This window comes from Hippocampus zosterae, chromosome 16 (genome assembly GCF_025434085.1).
Source record: "Hippocampus zosterae strain Florida chromosome 16, ASM2543408v3, whole genome shotgun sequence".
Lineage (NCBI taxonomy): Eukaryota > Metazoa > Chordata > Actinopteri > Syngnathiformes > Syngnathidae > Hippocampus > Hippocampus zosterae.
In genome coordinates, this window is record NC_067466.1 from 10,561,299 (window position 1) to 10,578,801 (window position 17,503).

Sequence of the window (17,503 nt, forward strand, 5' to 3'; positions counted from 1 at the left end):
CCAACATCCGTTTTGCTCCATCTTGAACTTGAGCACACAGAGTACAACAATCCCTTGAGGTCAACGCATCTCACATTAGTGCCAATGCGAGAATAAGGGGATAACTCGGATTTAAAAATAGATTTTATTTCAGGCTTTCTCTCAACAAGCTGCTGTGACGCCATGTTGCGTGACCGTGACACTGTGACCAGTAGTTTGAGAGAGAAATGTTTGTGCCAAGGCAAAACAGTGCTTTCTTTTTTTAGGGCGGGGACAAACTGAGCGGAAGTAGGAATTCTGGTCAATACTTTGAAATTTCAACTGTAGTATGAAAATAATTCGGTGAAATGATACAATTTCCAGAAACCTTGTTCAGCTATTGTAAGGGACAAAGTTCACAAAATGTTTCACTCCATTGCCAATGGTCTTCAAAGTCCTAATCCTCGTGGATGTTAAACAGCTTGGCAACTTCATTTAGGTCTGCATGTTCCTCTCCATCCTTGATAATCTACATGTGAAAAAAAAGATGTCTAAAAAAAAACCCTCTGATCTTGAAGTTACCTTTTGTGCTACTTAAATAAGAAAACTGACCTTTCTTGCGATGGGCATTCGATTAAAAACATTCCACAGGATGATGCCCACCACCACTTTGTCTCGCAGGTAGAAGATGACTCCTTTGCCGTAGTCATCTTTGTGCGTCACGGCGGGAGCGGGTGTAGGGGAGGCCACGGCACTCGATGCCACAGCCTCCGTTTCGCTCTCTGAGCGGATGCCAGTTCCTGCAACACAATTGTCAAAACATTTGGAAACGTGGTCGGGGTATGAATGAAGAGCTGCGATGCCGTGAGGAATACTATTAGATATTTTATTACTGCTCATACCTGACTTCTCGGTGGCAGCTTTTGGTGTATCCTTGGCTGTGGCTTTGGCAAAGACCCCCACAGTGGGCAAACTGCTGTCCACAATCCCGATGGCCTCGTATCCGACGTCAGGACCCAGGTCACTCCTGTTGCGCAATATTGGGACACAAAGACTTTACAGTAGCCAAGCGTCTGCCGATGTGGACACCACAATCAATCAATCGAACGATAGAAAAATACAAACTTCCAACGTGAGATCTATGCAGGTTCCATTCAAATAAATAAGAATATAATTGAGTTGTTCAAGTCAAAGATAAGAAGAAGAAAAATGCATCAGACTAAACAGAAAGCCGATTGCTACCAAATGTCTATAAATAAAAACATTGTTCACTTGTTAATACGCACCAGAACATAGACTGATGCCAGTAAGGCTTGTTGGCTCCCGTCATGTTCTCCCCCGCCAGCCGGCCACTGACAACAGCATGGTCGTGGTGCTCCACCCGTCTGCGGCCCAGCCTTATGTCGTAGAAGCAGGCGGCGTCTCCCGCCTGAATGAACGAGAGGACAACCGAGAGCATCATCAGCTTGGATTAGACTGAAAGCGTTTTTTACATTACAACACACAGAGGTTTTACTCTTAAAAATAAAATCAAATTGAAAACAAAAAAAAAAAAACTAAAAATCTAGTGTTGCATCTCAATAGGTAGACCTTCCTTTTTGGTGCCATGACTTCAATTCATCACAAGAGGGCGCTAACGTCCCGCAACCGATGGCCAATTCTTCAGCGTAATCATTCGCCATTTATAATCTAAACCATCATTTTGAGTTTACTCATACAAAAATAAATATTTGTATACAACTGACATTTGTCCTCTTCTAAATAATGATGAACAAGTGGTTTGCTGAAGCAGTAGTTTTCAAACATTGAACCCACCACCCAAATGTTGGACCGAGCTTGCAGCTCTGCATTGACACGATAACCACCAAAGTCCGAGTCCACCTCCAGACCTGCAGACTTGGCGAGGTCAACATTGGGCTCCAGCCCAACAGCTGCAACGACGTGGTCAGTTTTTACCTACGACATGAAGCATGGATGGTTGAGTAAGACATAAAAAAAATTTAAAGTCTCATCCTCTGAATTACACTGGACTTACCGATCGACCATCCTTTAGTTTTATTTCTAACTGATCCTCATTACATGTCACGGACTTGACGAGAGCTTCGGAGATGATTTTTACACCCTCTAGGAGATCAAATTGAGAATGTTGTCCAATGGAAAGGAAAGCACATTTAGATGAGCTGCAAAGCAAAAGAGAGGCAGACCTGTTTTGACTTTTTCGGTCGTCCAGTTGCTGAGATACTCTGGCAGAACTTTGCCCATGTTGCCCTTCTCGGGGAACATCTGTATGACCTCCAGACCGGAATCGTGAGCTGAAATGGGAGAAGTCATGAGTAACTTGCTGCGTCAAGTGTTTTCTCCTCTTCATGATCTTTATCTTACATCTCCTGCCAAGGGCACAGGCCAGCTCGCTGCCTAAGAAGCCACCTCCAATGATTGTGATGGACTTGATGGTCCTGGAGATTTTATCTAAGGATCGGAAGTCATCAATCTGGAGTGGAGAAAATGCACAACGATGTTGTTGTTGTTGTCATATTTGGACGCCTCTCAGCTTATTATGATTTTATTTGAATTGTAAAATGAAAGACGACAACACGTGTTATCAAGATAAATCTCCAGCACTGCTTTTTTGATGATGACACTGACCTTACGAAACAAAGTTGTCCTCTTCTTCACTTCCTCTCCTGCTCGGTCGATGACTTGCAAATTTCTTGGAACGCCACCTTACATAACTTGAAATTAGCTTCTACAAAGTGCAAACAGTTGCTCAGAGGACGTGAGTATGCTGATGCGACCTACCTGTAGCAATCAAGCATTTGTCGTATGAAATTTCCGTGTCGTCGTCTAGTTTTACTTTGTTTCCCCTCACATCCATGTGAACAACCTGGAATGAAATATTTTTTGCTTGTCAAAAATCAGATCAGCACAATTTACATCCACCAAGATAGTTTACGAATATGGAAATAATTCGGCGATATCTACATGTACCCAAAAACATTTTAAAAGTCAACCTGCCCCACTTTAATCAAATGCCTTTGGACAAAGCCTGAAATAAATGACTTTCATGCAAAACAGAAACAATGCCCAACCAACCTTTTTGCCTGTGAGAACAGCCACGCCTCCGTTTTCTGCATTACTCAGGTCCTCCGGAGTAATGTAAAACGATGGTGGTTGGAAGTAGATACTGGAAGAGAAAAAGAAATCTTGTCAACATCAACTTTTAATTGCTCCCCATTGTAGCCTGCCTTCTGATTAGTTGACAAAGTGCGGTTCACTTTTCCTGATAAGAGGTTAGAATTTTGTTTTCATGGAAAATAGTACGAACTGGACAGATAAGGTGACATGCCTTCGTTCTTTTCCATTCCACTGCTTGAAACGTAGTGTATCTGTCACAGCCGGGTCATCGGAGAACCACAGCTCTTTGGACAGAGGCGGTCTCATGTACGGGAGGTCCGGCTCGTCCGTCACAATCAGAACCTGTTTGTCGAGGTCACAGTTTAGGTGAGAGACAAAAAGCTCAGCTTACAGACAAGGGATATGAAGCTACTTTGAAGCCAAACGCAAACTCACGCGGGCACCGGGGTCTCTGGCTCGAATAGAGCGGGCAGCAGCAAAGGAGGCAGTGCCTCCACCAATGAGGAGGTAGGGGGCGTGTGACGGCAGACTCAGTGAGGGCTGTGCAGCGTCGAGTCCTGCAGCTTGCATGTCAGGGAGAGAGAGCAAGAGTCAGAAAACGGGGGGTAAGCTGCACCCATAAACCTGTTAGGAACGAAGAGAAATTAGCAGCAGACTAAAAAAAAAAAGTTTGAGGAAACCGTGAGAAATGTTAAAAACAACCCAGAGGCAGAGAAATAAACATCATCAGAAATATCGTCGTCTTTTTTTCTGTTGGTGTGACCAGAGCAGCATAAGCAGTGAAGACAAAATAAAGCTTGTTGAAAGATGTTACAGGTGTAAATCACCGGTTCCTTGCTTACCAGTCGCCGGGGACGGGTCGGTTTGTTCGGCTGGGCTTGGCTCGGACGGGGGGCCGTGATCTGGTAGTAAAGTGGTAATATTAGTTCTTAGCATGTGACTGTGACTGGAGGTATCTTACCGTCTCGATCAATACATGCAACTAAATTGCTCGCATGCCCTCACATATGGCATAAAGGACGTCAAATCCTTTCTTTACATCTTACCCTCCTCAACTAGCGGCTCAGCGGGCGCTTCTGTAGCTACTTTTGGAGCCGCTTCTAAAACAGGTTCATCTGCTGTTGAGTTTAGATTTAGAAGTTTAGATGACTGGGGAGGAGCACCAAGACTCATGTGTTTGCAGGCCGAGGCAATATGAATACAGACCATGCGATCGTCTAATGAATCATAGCTGGATGCTGCCCAATTCAAGTCAACCACTTCCTGCATGTCATAACACATTTTCACAAAGTTGAACGTTATGTTGTAAAAGTTCCCTTCTAATCCAAATGCAGCAGCAGTTCCAGCGAGTAATAGAAACGTAAATAAACACTTCAAGCAATGTTTTAACCCTTGAAGCCTAAAACGACATTTTTGTATACATTTAACTTCCAACCATTTTCAAGCCCCAAACTTTTGAAATAGTGATATCAAAATTGAATATTTTAGTGAAAAGACTCTAGAGTCTAAAGCGTTAAGGAATGCTTTACATTTTTCATAATCATCAAAGTACTACTACTAATATAATTTTGGCTGAGTTCCAAATTTAGGGAGTGTCCATCAAACTGCATTACCCAAATTGACCAGTTGGTGTCACAATATAGTTCTAAACTGCAATATGAATTTCTGCATTTAAAAAATGGACTCAAAACCATGACTAATGTACATTTTAAATGAATCTGAACTTTTAGGCAAGAGGCCACATTTCATACAGACATGAAATATAAAAGTCAGCAAAATAACCTTGTGGAGGTTCAGTCGTCTCACTTGGGGCTGCTGTCTCAGCATCAGGCGCAGGAAGGCTCGACTCTTCTGGCGAAGGTTTGGCTTGAGCTTCTGATTCAGTAACAACTGAGTGACAAATGAGTACCACAGACTTTACGACTCAATACAACTTGCTTTCTGGGCTGTTTACAAAGACAGCGTTCAGTTCCAACTGACGCTGTCACAGATGCACACATTTATCTTATCTCATATCGCCAGTAGTGAGGTGCCAGGAGGTAGAAATATTTTGGAGACATGAGACCACACTCTTCGATCCCCTCATTTCATACAAACATCTACTAGAGATGATGTCAAGTCATTGCCGAGCGTAACAAACCGTCTGCATCAATAAACCTCGACTATGAGCACCAATGTCCACATTACGCTTCATGTTCCAAGTGAGATTACATTCAAGTCAAATAAAATTAGAACGGTGATTGTCAATAGTTTCCCAAGCACTCTTCCCTCCCGGCACGGAGGGAATTACCGGTACCTATACATTTTTGATGATGTATAGGTAAAATTTATGCGAATGAAGAATCAAACTACTAACGCATCGGATACATTTCAGATTTCTATCCGCAATGAAAAAGGCCCAGAGACTTGAACAAAATCGGAGTTGTACTATTCAGGCTGAGTGAGTACACTCTGGCTTCCTGCCATATTCCACTACCATGTGTTCTGCGTTATTTGAAGACTCTAAATTGTCCACAAGTAGGAATGTGAGAGTGAATAATTGCTTGTCTATATGTGTCATATGACTGGCTCGTGACCAGTAAGTAAACCACATCTCACCCAAAGGTAGCTGGGATATGCTCCAGCTCCTACAACCCCACTGAGGAGAACCATTTTCCAAGATGGACAGATGATGGTTCGTATGTGTTTCAATAGTTTCACCAGCGGAAACTGGATCGAGTCCTGCTGACTGGGGCGAGTCTACTCGCTTTGCCCCAAAATGTAAAGAAAAATAAATTAAAAAAAGAATAATAATTCTCTTTATATGAAACCAAATCTATATTGTATGTGTTCCTTATAATCAATATGAAACACTTTTAATTACATCTAATCACTCGCCTTCTGTTTCAAAGGTCTCTGTGGCTACAAAAAAACTGACAGTATAAATCCTTAGTCACAGTTAAAGGTGGGTTGCAACAACAATCAACAGCAATAAAAATCACATTTTCTAACCAGGAGCTTCCATCTGGACGGTAGCGGTTGCTTCTTTGGTGCTTCGATGTGGTCGAGATTCAATTTCTGCAATTCGCTCCTCATATCGATGCTGGTCTCCTTTAACAGTTCTGTATGTCTGGGAAGACAGCAGAATTATTGTGATGTACAGTTAAACAATCCACACCATCAACTGTGCTGACTGCAGATACAAACAGGTAGGATTAGAATCTAAAGCCTATTCCAATTGATGGTGGAAAAAGTTATGGAAATTGCCTTGGTCTCAATTTTTACACACACAAAAAAAGGCATTTGAACAGAGGTGTGTGTACTTGTTACATGCACCGTAAAGATAAGCTCACTCACGTATATTGCTCCACCAAGGCAGGTTGCCCCAACTAAAAGGACATACAGCTGGTTTTCCCCACCGCCCTTTGCAGGCCCTGTTGCCATATGAGCCGTAGGTACATGTGCAGGTAGTCTGGCATTGTGCAAGCCTGAAAACAAAAGTGCAGTGCACCATATTGATCGGTTTTCACAAATGCTAACAAGTCTTTCGGGATGTTGGTGAATGGTGAAAAAATGGTACAGTATTCGGGCTACAGATACAGAATACCCTTATGCTGCCCACATTGAGGTGTAGAAATATGGCATTTTAAAATAATAATAATTCTATAGAGACGTCATCGACATATTCAAAGATCACAACATTAGACATGCTTGCACTGAAGACCTGCATCATCACTTTGCATTTGCAAAGATTTTGCGCCTGATACTGGACACGAAATCACAATACTGTATTCGAAACAGTTGTCACACCATTGCACAATACGACCATAATAATAAACATTCAGTTAACTGAGATCGATTACAGTCCTAAATGTCAAGCCACAATTGGCTCCGCGTTAGCCAAAAACAAACCCGTGACACTTTTAGTGAAGCAGAGGAATAACACAGGGGCTGAAAGTAATATCGCCCGTTCGCTGGCCGGCTACTTTAGCTCTTTATCGGGGAATTGAAGGTCACACTTCTACCTAAAAGTCGTCAAATTGGTAGCCCGGAGAGGAAAACGAGAACACACAGGGTAATAACTAGTATCGTTAATTAGCTGGTTTTAAAAAGTGATTCAACGAGCCAATAAGAATTTCTGCAAGCTTTCGTGGTTTTTGCATACCTGTTCTCTTTACATTTTGCCGACACAGTGTTGACGAGGCTCTGGCAAGAGGAGCAAGTTTTCTCCACACGGTTCTACAATTAAGCATTGTGGCAACTTCGCTCTTATCAATTTCTTCTTCACTTGCAGACCTGTCAGTTTTGTGCACTATTGCTACTTAGTTATCTAATCCTACCACCGCCTGCATACGGTCCTGCTACCTGCCGCGCTGCACAAGGCCAGAGACAGGTCACACGTTTCAGAGGAATCATGGGTAATTTGTAAAGAGCTTAAACTGCCCAAGAGGGACACAGCTCGGAAGGGTGATGACTAAAGGTGGCGCCGAAACTTGCAGGATTAAGTCGATGCCCTTACAGTCGGAAATAACTATGCTGCCATTTATCTACCGCTTTATTTTCCATTATTGAACATACAAATCGCAGTCAACATATGTAAAAGTAATGCCAGTTCGACGCTGAGTGAACTTGAGTCAGACAAAAGTCGTTTCTATTCTTTGAAGATCTTTGGCTCAACGTCATTGATATTCACAACGGTTTTGATTGGTGGAATTCAGCCCCGTGTCAACTCTAAGCCAATGAGGGACTAGTTTCTATACCGATCCTGTCCATGGCGAAACACACCGCACCTAGCCTCATGAGCGCTCTTGGTATACGTATAACGGCAGCCATATTTGAACGGTACACGTCGACATCGCAAGTGCAAGTGGTTATATGGTAACGACTTACTCACTGGGGTAACCTAGTGGTCGAAAAATAAAAAACTCTGGGAATGCTGGTCTTACGTTTGCTACGAAAAAATACATTCATTCATTCATTCATTCATCTTCTGAGCCGCTTGATCCTCACTAGGGTCGCGGGGGGTGCTGGAGCCTATCCCAACTGTCTTCGGGCAGTAGGCGGGGGACACCCTGAATCGGTCGCCTGCCAATCACAAAAAGGTAATTAACTTACAACCATACAGGCATTAACATTCATATTACTTATACATTTCCATATAAACTCAACATTCGTCAGTCATTTGGAATTCTCCCGTTTTATTTTAAAAACAGATGTTACACTTGCAGGAACCACTAGGGTATAGGTTTCAAACTCAATGCCCGAGGGCCAGATCTGGCCCGCTATGTCATTTTACGTGGCCTGCAAAAGGAAATCATGTGCATTGATTTCAAGTTTCTTGCTTGGATACGAAAATGGAAAATTGTTTTCACTTTTAAAAACTTTGATGTATCGCAAGAATTTTTGTAACCAAGACCACTTTTATATATATAATATTATTCAAAGGGACCATATTTACTGACCTCTTATTTCAAAACTAGTTATTAATCAATTTGATGTGCATATTACTGTATTTGGATTCACAGTCTTAACGGCCCCCTGAAGGACACCATAACTACGATGTGGCCCACGACAAAAAATAGATTGACACCCCTGTCCTAGAGGCATTGTTATGATGTCGTTATCCTGAATGGGACCTCATATAAACACAAAACGTGAAGCACCAGATGCTTGTGCATATTTACAGTGTGTGGACAGCCTGGACAACAAAAGGTATAAGTAAACAAACACAACTTACTACTGAGACATTTACATTTAAAAGCTTTTTTTTCATGACTTGAATTAAATGGAGTCCTATCATATTATTTACTAATCTTCATATGTCAGCAATGATTGAGCAGTGGAAAAGAACTCATTATTGTATATCACACTTGCACAAAAATATTCAGAAATGTCATTTACTAGAAAAAGTAAAAAATGCATTCAGGATAAAGTCTTTCAACAGCAGGGTATTGAGTTTATCCCTTATTAGTACAACTTCACCATCCCCTGCTTAGTTTTCACTTTTTTTTTGAAAAGCTTCACCCTTTCTTGGTAACGTAAACAGATGATTCTTTCACTCCTCTTTTCTCTGTTAGTGTAATCAATTTTTTGACTTCCTCCTTTTGGAGTGGCTGGGCTGAATACCAGAACACAGGATATGCTTGCTCTCAGTTTCACAGCAACAGCAACAGCAGCAGTTGCAGCAGCAGCAGCAGCAGCAGCATAGAGGACGACACGCTCTGCAGTCAAGATGAGTGCTGGGGATGTGGTCTGCTCTGGCTGGCTCATTAAATCTCCCCCGGAGAAAAAACTCAAGCGATTTGTGAGTACAAGCACACACCGGACACTTGTTTTTGTTTCGTACCACTGCAGCAGCCTGACAGCAGAAATGCCACCCTGTGCTATTGAGCCTTGCGCGACAGTGTGTGTGTGTGTCTGTCTGTCCGTATGCATTCTCTATACAGTATGTATATATTAATGATTTGAAATATATCCATGTATTCACATAGCTGCATTTCAGGCTCCTTTCTATTCTTTTTTCCTCATTCTTGCCGTTATCATGACCACATGTAATTATGACAGGAGCAATAAATCACAATTCATGGAAAAAAACTTGTGCAACAAATAAAATCGTAAACAGCACGTCGCCTCGATCGGCATGCAGTTGTTGGGGTCATGTGATCTTGGGCTTAGCCACTGACTGCATCTTTTGGGTGCAAGGAGCACATGCATTGTGAAACATGGGAAGTCATGTCAGCCTAGCCAGACATCAGTCATGAGAAGCAAGCAGAAATAGTCCTGCTTTTTGATGGCCTGCTTGCACTTCCTCTGTGCGAAAAGGAGGAGGAGGGAAATTTGTCAAAACAAGTGCGGTGGAAGGTCTGTGTTGTTTGAAGGCGAGAAAAAGAAACTTATTGAAGGACACCAGAGCAGTTCTTCTGGTGCCAGATGACAGATTCCAGGCATGTTGAAGAGCCCAGCGTGTCTTATTATTCAAATACCCACAGCAGTATGAAAATATCTGTTATCTTGGTTTATATGATGGAATGGGATCAGATGACATAAAGCAAGGGTCGGGAACTTTGTTCCTATCAGGCGCCAGTTCAGTTTCTATGAAGTCGTCTACGGGCGAGACTTCATTTATGAAAACATATAATGCAATGATTGAACAAATGTTGAAAAAAAAGTTGCCAAATGATGATGGACTCTTAGTTCCTCTGATGTTTCATTTGTTTTAAGAATTGGAATTGTGGTGTAGCTCAAATCTCCCCACAGGCCGTGTCTGACCGCGGGCCATTCTTCATCCTTGACATCAAAAGCTTCCCAAATTGTTGTTCAGTTGCAGTCTCTGCGTGAAAAGACTTGAGACTTTGTTTGTCTCAGGTCCAACCCACTGTGTATAAACACAATGATTTAGGCCTAATTTTGTACAAACATAAATTTTCCTGCATAACGCGTCAAATTGTATGTAGCTGTCTTTTCAGTTACACGTTCATCAAACTAGAGAGACACCCATCATCAACGTGTTGCTAGCAAAGCTCTCATGACTTTATCTCACTAGAATGCCACTATAGGTTACAAAAGTTTGTATCAACATTTGTTGAAGGGAGCATATTTGTTTTGTTTGTTAGCTTATAGGCCACATTTTGATTCATGCAGGATGATGAACAGATGGGACATTGGTAGCATTGTTATATTCCGGGTGGCTCTATTGATGCCGGAGTGATGATGTAAAAGCATGAAAAAAAAGTAACTGTCCGATCATACAATTGATCTGCCTGTTTTATCAAACTGGCTGCAATAAGCAACTGGTGGTTCAATGTAATTATATTTGCACCTGAAATTACTTTCAATTCAATTGGAAAATTAACTGGAATTCAATCGGCTCCACCGCGCCCCTTCATAATCCTTCTAGATGTTATAGTGCATCAGTTGCTCAAACATTAGCATGCTTCTTTGAAAGCCACAGCATAGTGAAAGGAAATTCTTATTCGAAGTATGCCAATCTCTCAAAAGGTCAGATGATTACCAACATTGGTCTTACTTTCCCATAAATTGGGTGGTATTGATAGGAATTGTGGTTAGTCTCACCACTTCCTGGTACCAACTGACGTGCAGGAGCAGATAAGTCTCACACAAAGAAAAAAAGTTGATGAAAACGAAGCCACAAAACCAAGTGTGAAAATGGCAACTACAATCAAGCGCTCAGTGTTAAGGTTCCTGTAAATTTAGAATGTGACATTTAGAAAAATCTAATGTCTGACGATGAAATGCAGCAGGAGTCACATCCAACAAGTAGTTCTGCTATGAAATGTGTTAAAACTCTTTTCAGTCTTCTTTCCCAATTAGAGAACAGTCATCAATTTTGAAGTAGTACATACAGTACGTCTTTCTTTTGTTGTGTCAAACATTTTCTGCTAAATACAGTCAACTTCCTCTTCTATGTGGGGAATTTGAGCAAAATGTTCCGCTTAGTGACCGTACCAAAAAAAAATTGAATTTAAAGTTGCCAAGTAAGCTGTGATCTAGTTCCCATGACTGCATTCTCATGACTAAAAAGGTGCTGATGGGTGTTTAATTACTGTACCAGTAGACTGTCTCAATGTATGATACCCAGTATTGTATTTAGAAAACGGGCCAAAGGGCAAATTCACCTTCTCTCCTGCAGGCATGGAGAAAACGTTGGTTTGTCTTGCGAAGAGGACGCATGAGCGGTAACCCCGATGTGTTGGAATACTACCAAAGTAAAAGTTCCAAAAAGCCAATCCGCACCATTGACCTGAAAGAGTGCGAGGTGGAAATGCTGAACGGGCAACTTGGGATAAAGCGTGACTTGACAGAGAAGCATCTCTTCGTGGTGAAAACCTCTGCTCGTATGTTCTACCTGGTGGCCAAGACTGAAGAGGAGATGAACAGCTGGATCAGCAGCATCAGTCACATTTGCCAGTTTGGCAACCATGACGAAGCAGGTACGGAACAATTATCATGAAAAGCTTTCTCTCTCTCGTTCAACCCGGTGGCCATTCGATTCGATATGGTACGGCTCAGTTCAAGAGGGTATGATGCAATGACTTTGTTGTCATTTGACATGCACTTAATGAAATCGTCAGTACCGTCAACGTGCCTTGAACAAGGTTTGTGTAATTTAAAGCAATCGTCTAGAAAGTCAAAAGTTGAATCGAGTCAACTGGATTGTTCTTGTTTTCTCTTGACGTTTGACCTTTTGGCTTTTGGTTGATCATTGTCAAGAGTTCAGCTTTAGTTCCCTTCATAATGAGTGAAAAATTTACTGTAAAAGCTTGAATCAATTGTAGCTGAAATATTTTATGACAATATGCAAAGATGTTTGCGTTCGTGTGCGTGCGTGTGTGCGCGCGCGTGTGTGCGTGCGTGTGTGTGTGTGTGTGCGCGTGTGCGTGTGTGTGTGTGTGTGTGTGTGTGTGTGTGTGTGCTGTACCTTTTGAAGAGAAGGCCTTGAATTTCTGAAGACGGTCCAACTTGACGAACCAAGTAGGAATTATTCAAATAAAAGAGACAATAAAGAGAGAATAAAGAGAGTGATCACCTTCATATACTTCATTTTTTTTTAATCCAACTTGATGTTTCTATCTTGGATTATGATAGTTTTGAATATATATATATATTTTTGTGCGAGAGTTGCACTATTTTGCCTTTTGGTGTCACTCTTGTCACCTATGTGCTAGTACAAATTCAGAAACAACACATTCACAGTGCCACTTGTCCGTTGTTGTTGTTTTTTTTCTCAACAGGAAGTTCAGAAGAAGGCTTTCCTCACACTTTGACCTCACTTCAGCCGTCAAGTGACAGCTCTGACCGGGTGTCTCGGTCAAGTCATCAGGACTCCAGTCACCCACCAGATTATCTTGTCCTTTCACAATGCGGGACGGGGAGTGGAAGCACTTGTAGGCATGTAAAAACCACTCACACAAAATCACGAGATAAAAAAAAGTTGATATTTTTCATTGATTTTTGACATCCTTGTATCTGCAGACATAGCAGTTTTTCAAACTCAGAGACCTCTTTGGAGCAGAAGTCGACAGAAGATGTTTTCAAGGACATCGTGCCCTCCCCTCCCTGCAGTGATTCCTCATCATTTCACTGCATTTCTCAGTTTCGCCTCAGTCCATCTCCTTTTGCACATGGGATGCTGAGCAACCCTCCTCTCAGCGCTCCATGTAGTTCCCTCGCACCACCTTCCTCATCTCCGCTGCACCTCTGTGCCATGAGCGTCTTCCGATTTGACAAACCGTACTCCTGTGCGTCATTTGAGTCCGCGAATGACAGGCAAACACCTCCTCCGCTGCCACCTAAACCGAACCATCTGTCCGATGAAGGCGTTCGCAGGCCGAGGGCAATGAGTGCACGGCATTTCCCAAAACATGTTGCAATGCTTTCCCGAAGGACATCATTGTCGAGCCTGGATCATTTCACGATTGGTATGCTTTGAGAGGAAAATCAGATTGAAAGTCCTCCTTGCGGTATTCTGGGGCAGCATGCAAACTGGTGTGGCCAGATGGGGAAATAATTTGTATTCAGCAGTTTCTTTTTTTTTCAGGAGATGCTGACAGCAGATCAACAGGGAATAGAAGGCAGACTCTTAATTTGGTAAGACAATCATGCCATGGGCAGCACAAGCTCGGTCTATTGAATGATGGAGAGAGGCCAGTTTGACATAAATAGAGTATTCAAGTACTTTAAAAATGTATCTAGATCCAGATGATTGTATTGGCGACAACCACTTGACAAAATAAAATTGATTGAATTGGACACAGCATTTTCTTTTCAGTGATAAGCATAAGAAGAAAAATGTCAGATGACACACGAAATAACATCACAGTGCCAACATCTTAACTGGTAGTGCACGTTCACAAAGGATCATAGACAAACAAAGCTTTTACACTTCCCCATGCATTTTTGACACGGCTCCTCTTCCCACAAGGGTCACCGTTCGGCTGGAGCCAATCTCGGCTGACTTTGGGCCAGAGTCCACACTGCACTAGTCACAGCCAATCGCAGCGCACATGAGGACGGACTACCATCCACACTCACATTCACACCTATGGATAATGTAGAGTCCTAAAATGCAAAAAGAGTGGCATTCTAGTCAGCCAGCATTATGAGAACAACAAATAAAATGCTGATCTCATATTAATGCAGCGTAGGGTATACTTGGCGTTCATCGAAAGGTGTTTCATAATCTCGATACTGCTGAAACACAAATTAAGGCTATCCTAAAATTCTGCTCCACAACAAGAGACTGTTGTTCTCAAAATTTTCACACATATACAAACTCAAAAAATTGTTTGCCATTTTAACCGACATCAACCACACCAACTACAGACATGGTCTCACTCCTCATAGACGCCTCTGCAGTTGAGTAAGTGCCCCGGGCCACTAGATGAGACAATAGACTGAACACCACTGTGTGGCCACACATCTTCCCCACTTTAGATGAGTGACTTCTGGATTCCCTTGTGATCTCTGTCTTTCAGAAGTCCTCTTTAAATACCACACAGGTTCAAAGCCAGCAAGACGAGTCCTATATCCCCATGGTTTCCATATCTTCATGTGTTAGCACCGTTGAAGGTGATGCTTACATTCCCATGAGCCCCATCAGCATTCCCGATACAAACAGCAAAGCCAAGGCCTCAAAGACGATCAGCTCCCTCATGTGCCAACTGGGAGAATTTCCACCTCCTCCGATACACCGACATCTTAAACCTTGCTTGAGGAGAGGTAAACGTGACAGCGGTCTGATTGTTTTGAAGCTTGTGCATAAGGTACTGCACCCAATTGGAGTATTCTTTTGGGGCTTTGCTAAAAATAGGCAGTTGTTAATGCAAATGTCAGACCTCTGTTTGCATTTCAGACCATATTAAAGACCTTGCTGTCCTCTCTGGATTCACAGCTCGACCCCCACCTCTTGATTTGAGAGGCCTCTCGACAATCACTGAATGTCCCGCTCATCATGCTTTGAGCAGAACAAAGACTGATTCATGGTGAGACTGATTGGAACTTGCATCTTGAGGTTTATTCATGCATGTTATGTCATTTAAAAAAATCTTTTGTAATGTAAACATAGATATTGGATTTTTAAAGAGTTGCTATTTAAAGAAAATAAATCAAGTTTTTATTGAATTTAGAAATTGGGGTAGAACATTTGACTTCCAACACTTAAGAGGCTATTTAAATAAATGACCAAAAGATTGGTATGACCATAAGATTCTTCATTCAAATTTTTTTTCTTTTTTTTTTCTGTAGTTTCAACTTTTCTGGAACTTATGAAGGAAGTCTCGAGAATGGGGACACAGATGAAGAAGACCCAAACTGTGCCACAATGGTAAAATATATTTTGAAGGAACAACGTATTCTCATCACATTTAAGTGTGTATGGGTTGCACACATTTAAGTCTACACTAAAATACAGGTTACAGAATGACATAATGGTAATTCTCATAATTTCCCATAATGTAGGTCTTTATAATATAGCTTTGCATTTAAAAAAAATAACAGTCATCAATGCACTAATGTCCCTCTTCTTTATATTTGGCCGTTTTTTATTTTTTATTTTTTGTTTGTTTTAGCTCTGCAGCATCTCAACCATTGCAATAGAAATGTGTGTTTTTTTTACGTACCATTAACTTGGAACATTGATGACTCTTCAGATCTTCAACTATTTCTCTAATGGCAGGAGTCAAGAAAACACTTCGCCCTCAATGTCGAAGGAGTCGTTCAACCTTGGGCAAGACGATCAAACCTTGACTACTTGTCACTGGATTTCAATTCAGCTTCTCCTTCTCCTGTCCAGAAGGTGCAATGGATGACACAACCACAGTGGGGATATTCAACTTGACCTTTGACATTTACCTCACATGATTCTGCTCGTGTGTCTCCACAGAAGCCTCTTCTGTCTGATGAACACCGGGTGGATTACGTGCAGGTGGATGAGAAGAAGACTCAGGCATTACAAAACACCAAGATGGAATGGATAGATGTGCGACAGTCCAAAACATAAGTGGCAAAGACCCAATGTAAATGTCAAACATTGTTTTGGTTGGTCTGATATTCACAGAAATAATATTGAAGCAAAAGCTTCAGCAGCTTGAACTTGCACTGGAAAAATTACAGTTAATCTGTTTCATGAGTTCTCACTGGTCTGAAATGTAGCATAATGTTTTTGTATGTATTTGTGAAGAATTTCAGAATGACCTGAATCACACAAGGATTTGCTGCCTAGCATTTACTTTCATGACTGTTCCATTCATCTATTTTCTATGAACTAACATCCCTCGAAACTAATTCGAGTCACTTTGGGCAGCAGTATACACCCTGAAGTGGTTGCTAGACAATCACAGGGCAGATCCTGTATAGATAAGATAAGACAAGTATAGACAAGACAAAATAAATTCCACTCATGTTTACTGCATTGACAATTTTAGAGTGTTAAAAAAGTATGCCAGATTTGCCCGGAGCTGTTGTGCATGGAGGAAACATGAGGAGAACATGCAAACCCAGGAAGATCTGAGCTAAGATCTTTCACTGTGAGACAAATGTGCTAAACACTCCACTGTCACCCTGCTCATAAATATTGAATTCCATCAATCCGTTGACTATATAGCTTCCACCTCTGTAGATGACAACACAACATTCCAAAAAAAAAAAAGTCTGCACACCCCTGTTCAAATGCCATGTTTTGTGTTACAAAAAAAACAATTAAAAAAACATATTGCAACAACTCAATTGGATTTTATTTAATCTTTTTGGGAGGTAGTTAAACAACTGAGATGTTGGTGCACAAGTGTGCATCCACTTATAATTGAAATGTCATACATCGGCCAAATCAATCGCCAGACTAACCCTATATAGCATGCCTTTGACCTCAAGAGGAGACTGAAGGGAGAAACCCCCAGAAACAAACAAGAACTTAAATAGACTGCCGTAAAGGCCTGGAAAAGAATTTCAAATGAAGGATGAAACGATCTGGTGAACCCAATGAGTCACAGGCTTGATGCAGTTTTTGGCTTCAAACAAGGTGCTGTGTCCTCATTTGTGTTACAGTACACATCTAGATGTAAATACCTTAAAATAAAATCTGGACTTCTCAAATTTCGTCTCATATTTAATCTGAAACAAAGGAATTTATTTTGACCTTCCAATGCTTTAGGAAGGGACTGTATTTAATGCATTTGCCATCCCTGCATTTAAACTGGCTCGCCTGGGCTCTTCAGATTGAGCCAAAGCAATAACGAATTTAACTTTAATCGCTTTTTATCAAGCAGTTACGATTTTAATGCTCACTTTATTATGTGTTGGGAAATGCAGTTTGACCATGTATGCATTGTCATTTTTTACAAATTATCTACGTGTCTATTGCAGTCTTTTGAAGAAAAAAAAACAACCACATATTATTTCTTGTTCTTAATATCCA

At 41.5% G+C, this 17,503-nt stretch overlaps 2 protein-coding genes across 4 annotated transcripts; one reads left to right on the forward strand and one right to left on the reverse strand.

Moving 5' to 3' along the window:
* Positions 1–110: 110 nt before the first annotated feature.
* Positions 111–7,488, reverse strand: aifm1 (apoptosis inducing factor mitochondrion associated 1). Of its 2 annotated transcripts, XM_052046668.1 has the most exons (18): positions 7,238–7,488; positions 6,430–6,560; positions 6,085–6,202; positions 4,876–4,983; positions 3,936–3,995; positions 3,529–3,656; positions 3,305–3,435; positions 3,052–3,142; positions 2,758–2,842; positions 2,605–2,681; positions 2,341–2,449; positions 2,163–2,270; positions 1,994–2,082; positions 1,774–1,914; positions 1,245–1,387; positions 861–985; positions 571–758; positions 111–487 (listed from the first exon to the last, which is right to left on the reverse strand). In XM_052046668.1, exons 1-18 carry the CDS (start codon positions 7,323–7,325, stop codon positions 416–418), a joined length of 1,992 nt encoding a protein of 663 aa, XP_051902628.1. In that variant the 5' UTR covers positions 7,326–7,488; the 3' UTR covers positions 111–415. The 2 variants fall into 2 exon arrangements, with proteins under 2 accessions (XP_051902628.1, XP_051902629.1); XM_052046669.1 differs by lacking the exon at positions 3,936–3,995.
* gab3 (GRB2 associated binding protein 3) lies at positions 4,425–17,181 on the forward strand. 2 transcript variants are annotated; one of them, XM_052046673.1, is made up of 11 exons: positions 4,425–4,442; positions 9,264–9,376; positions 11,723–12,023; positions 12,825–12,981; positions 13,066–13,511; positions 13,631–13,680; positions 14,568–14,811; positions 14,945–15,074; positions 15,337–15,415; positions 15,767–15,886; positions 15,974–17,181. In XM_052046673.1, exons 2-11 carry the CDS (start codon positions 9,305–9,307, stop codon positions 16,088–16,090), a joined length of 1,716 nt encoding a protein of 571 aa, XP_051902633.1. In that variant the 5' UTR covers positions 4,425–4,442; positions 9,264–9,304; the 3' UTR covers positions 16,091–17,181. The 2 variants fall into 2 exon arrangements, with proteins under 2 accessions (XP_051902633.1, XP_051902634.1); XM_052046674.1 differs by lacking the exon at positions 4,425–4,442 and having other exon boundaries at positions 9,080–9,376; positions 14,984–15,074.
* The last annotated feature ends 322 nt before the right edge of the window (positions 17,182–17,503 follow it).

Excerpts from the sequence above, each read along its gene's own strand:
- aifm1 (XM_052046668.1), bottom strand. The coding sequence starts at position 7,325 with ATGCTTAATTGTAGAACCGTGTGGAGAAAACTTGCTCCTCTTGCCAGA. Across the intron at positions 6,203-6,429 it reads GCCTTGGTGGAGCAATATAC|ACATACAGAACTGTTAAAGG; the intron begins GTGAGTGAGCTT and ends CTGTCTTCCCAG. Across the intron at positions 2,450-2,604 it reads GGACAACTTTGTTTCGTAAG|ATTGATGACTTCCGATCCTT; the intron begins GTCAGTGTCATC and ends TCTCCACTCCAG.
- gab3 (XM_052046673.1), top strand. The coding sequence starts at position 9,305 with ATGAGTGCTGGGGATGTGGTCTGCTCTGGCTGGCTCATTAAATCTCCC. Across the intron at positions 13,512-13,630 it reads CCTGGATCATTTCACGATTG|GAGATGCTGACAGCAGATCA; the intron begins GTATGCTTTGAG and ends TTTTTTTTTCAG. Across the intron at positions 15,887-15,973 it reads CTCCTTCTCCTGTCCAGAAG|AAGCCTCTTCTGTCTGATGA; the intron begins GTGCAATGGATG and ends GTGTCTCCACAG.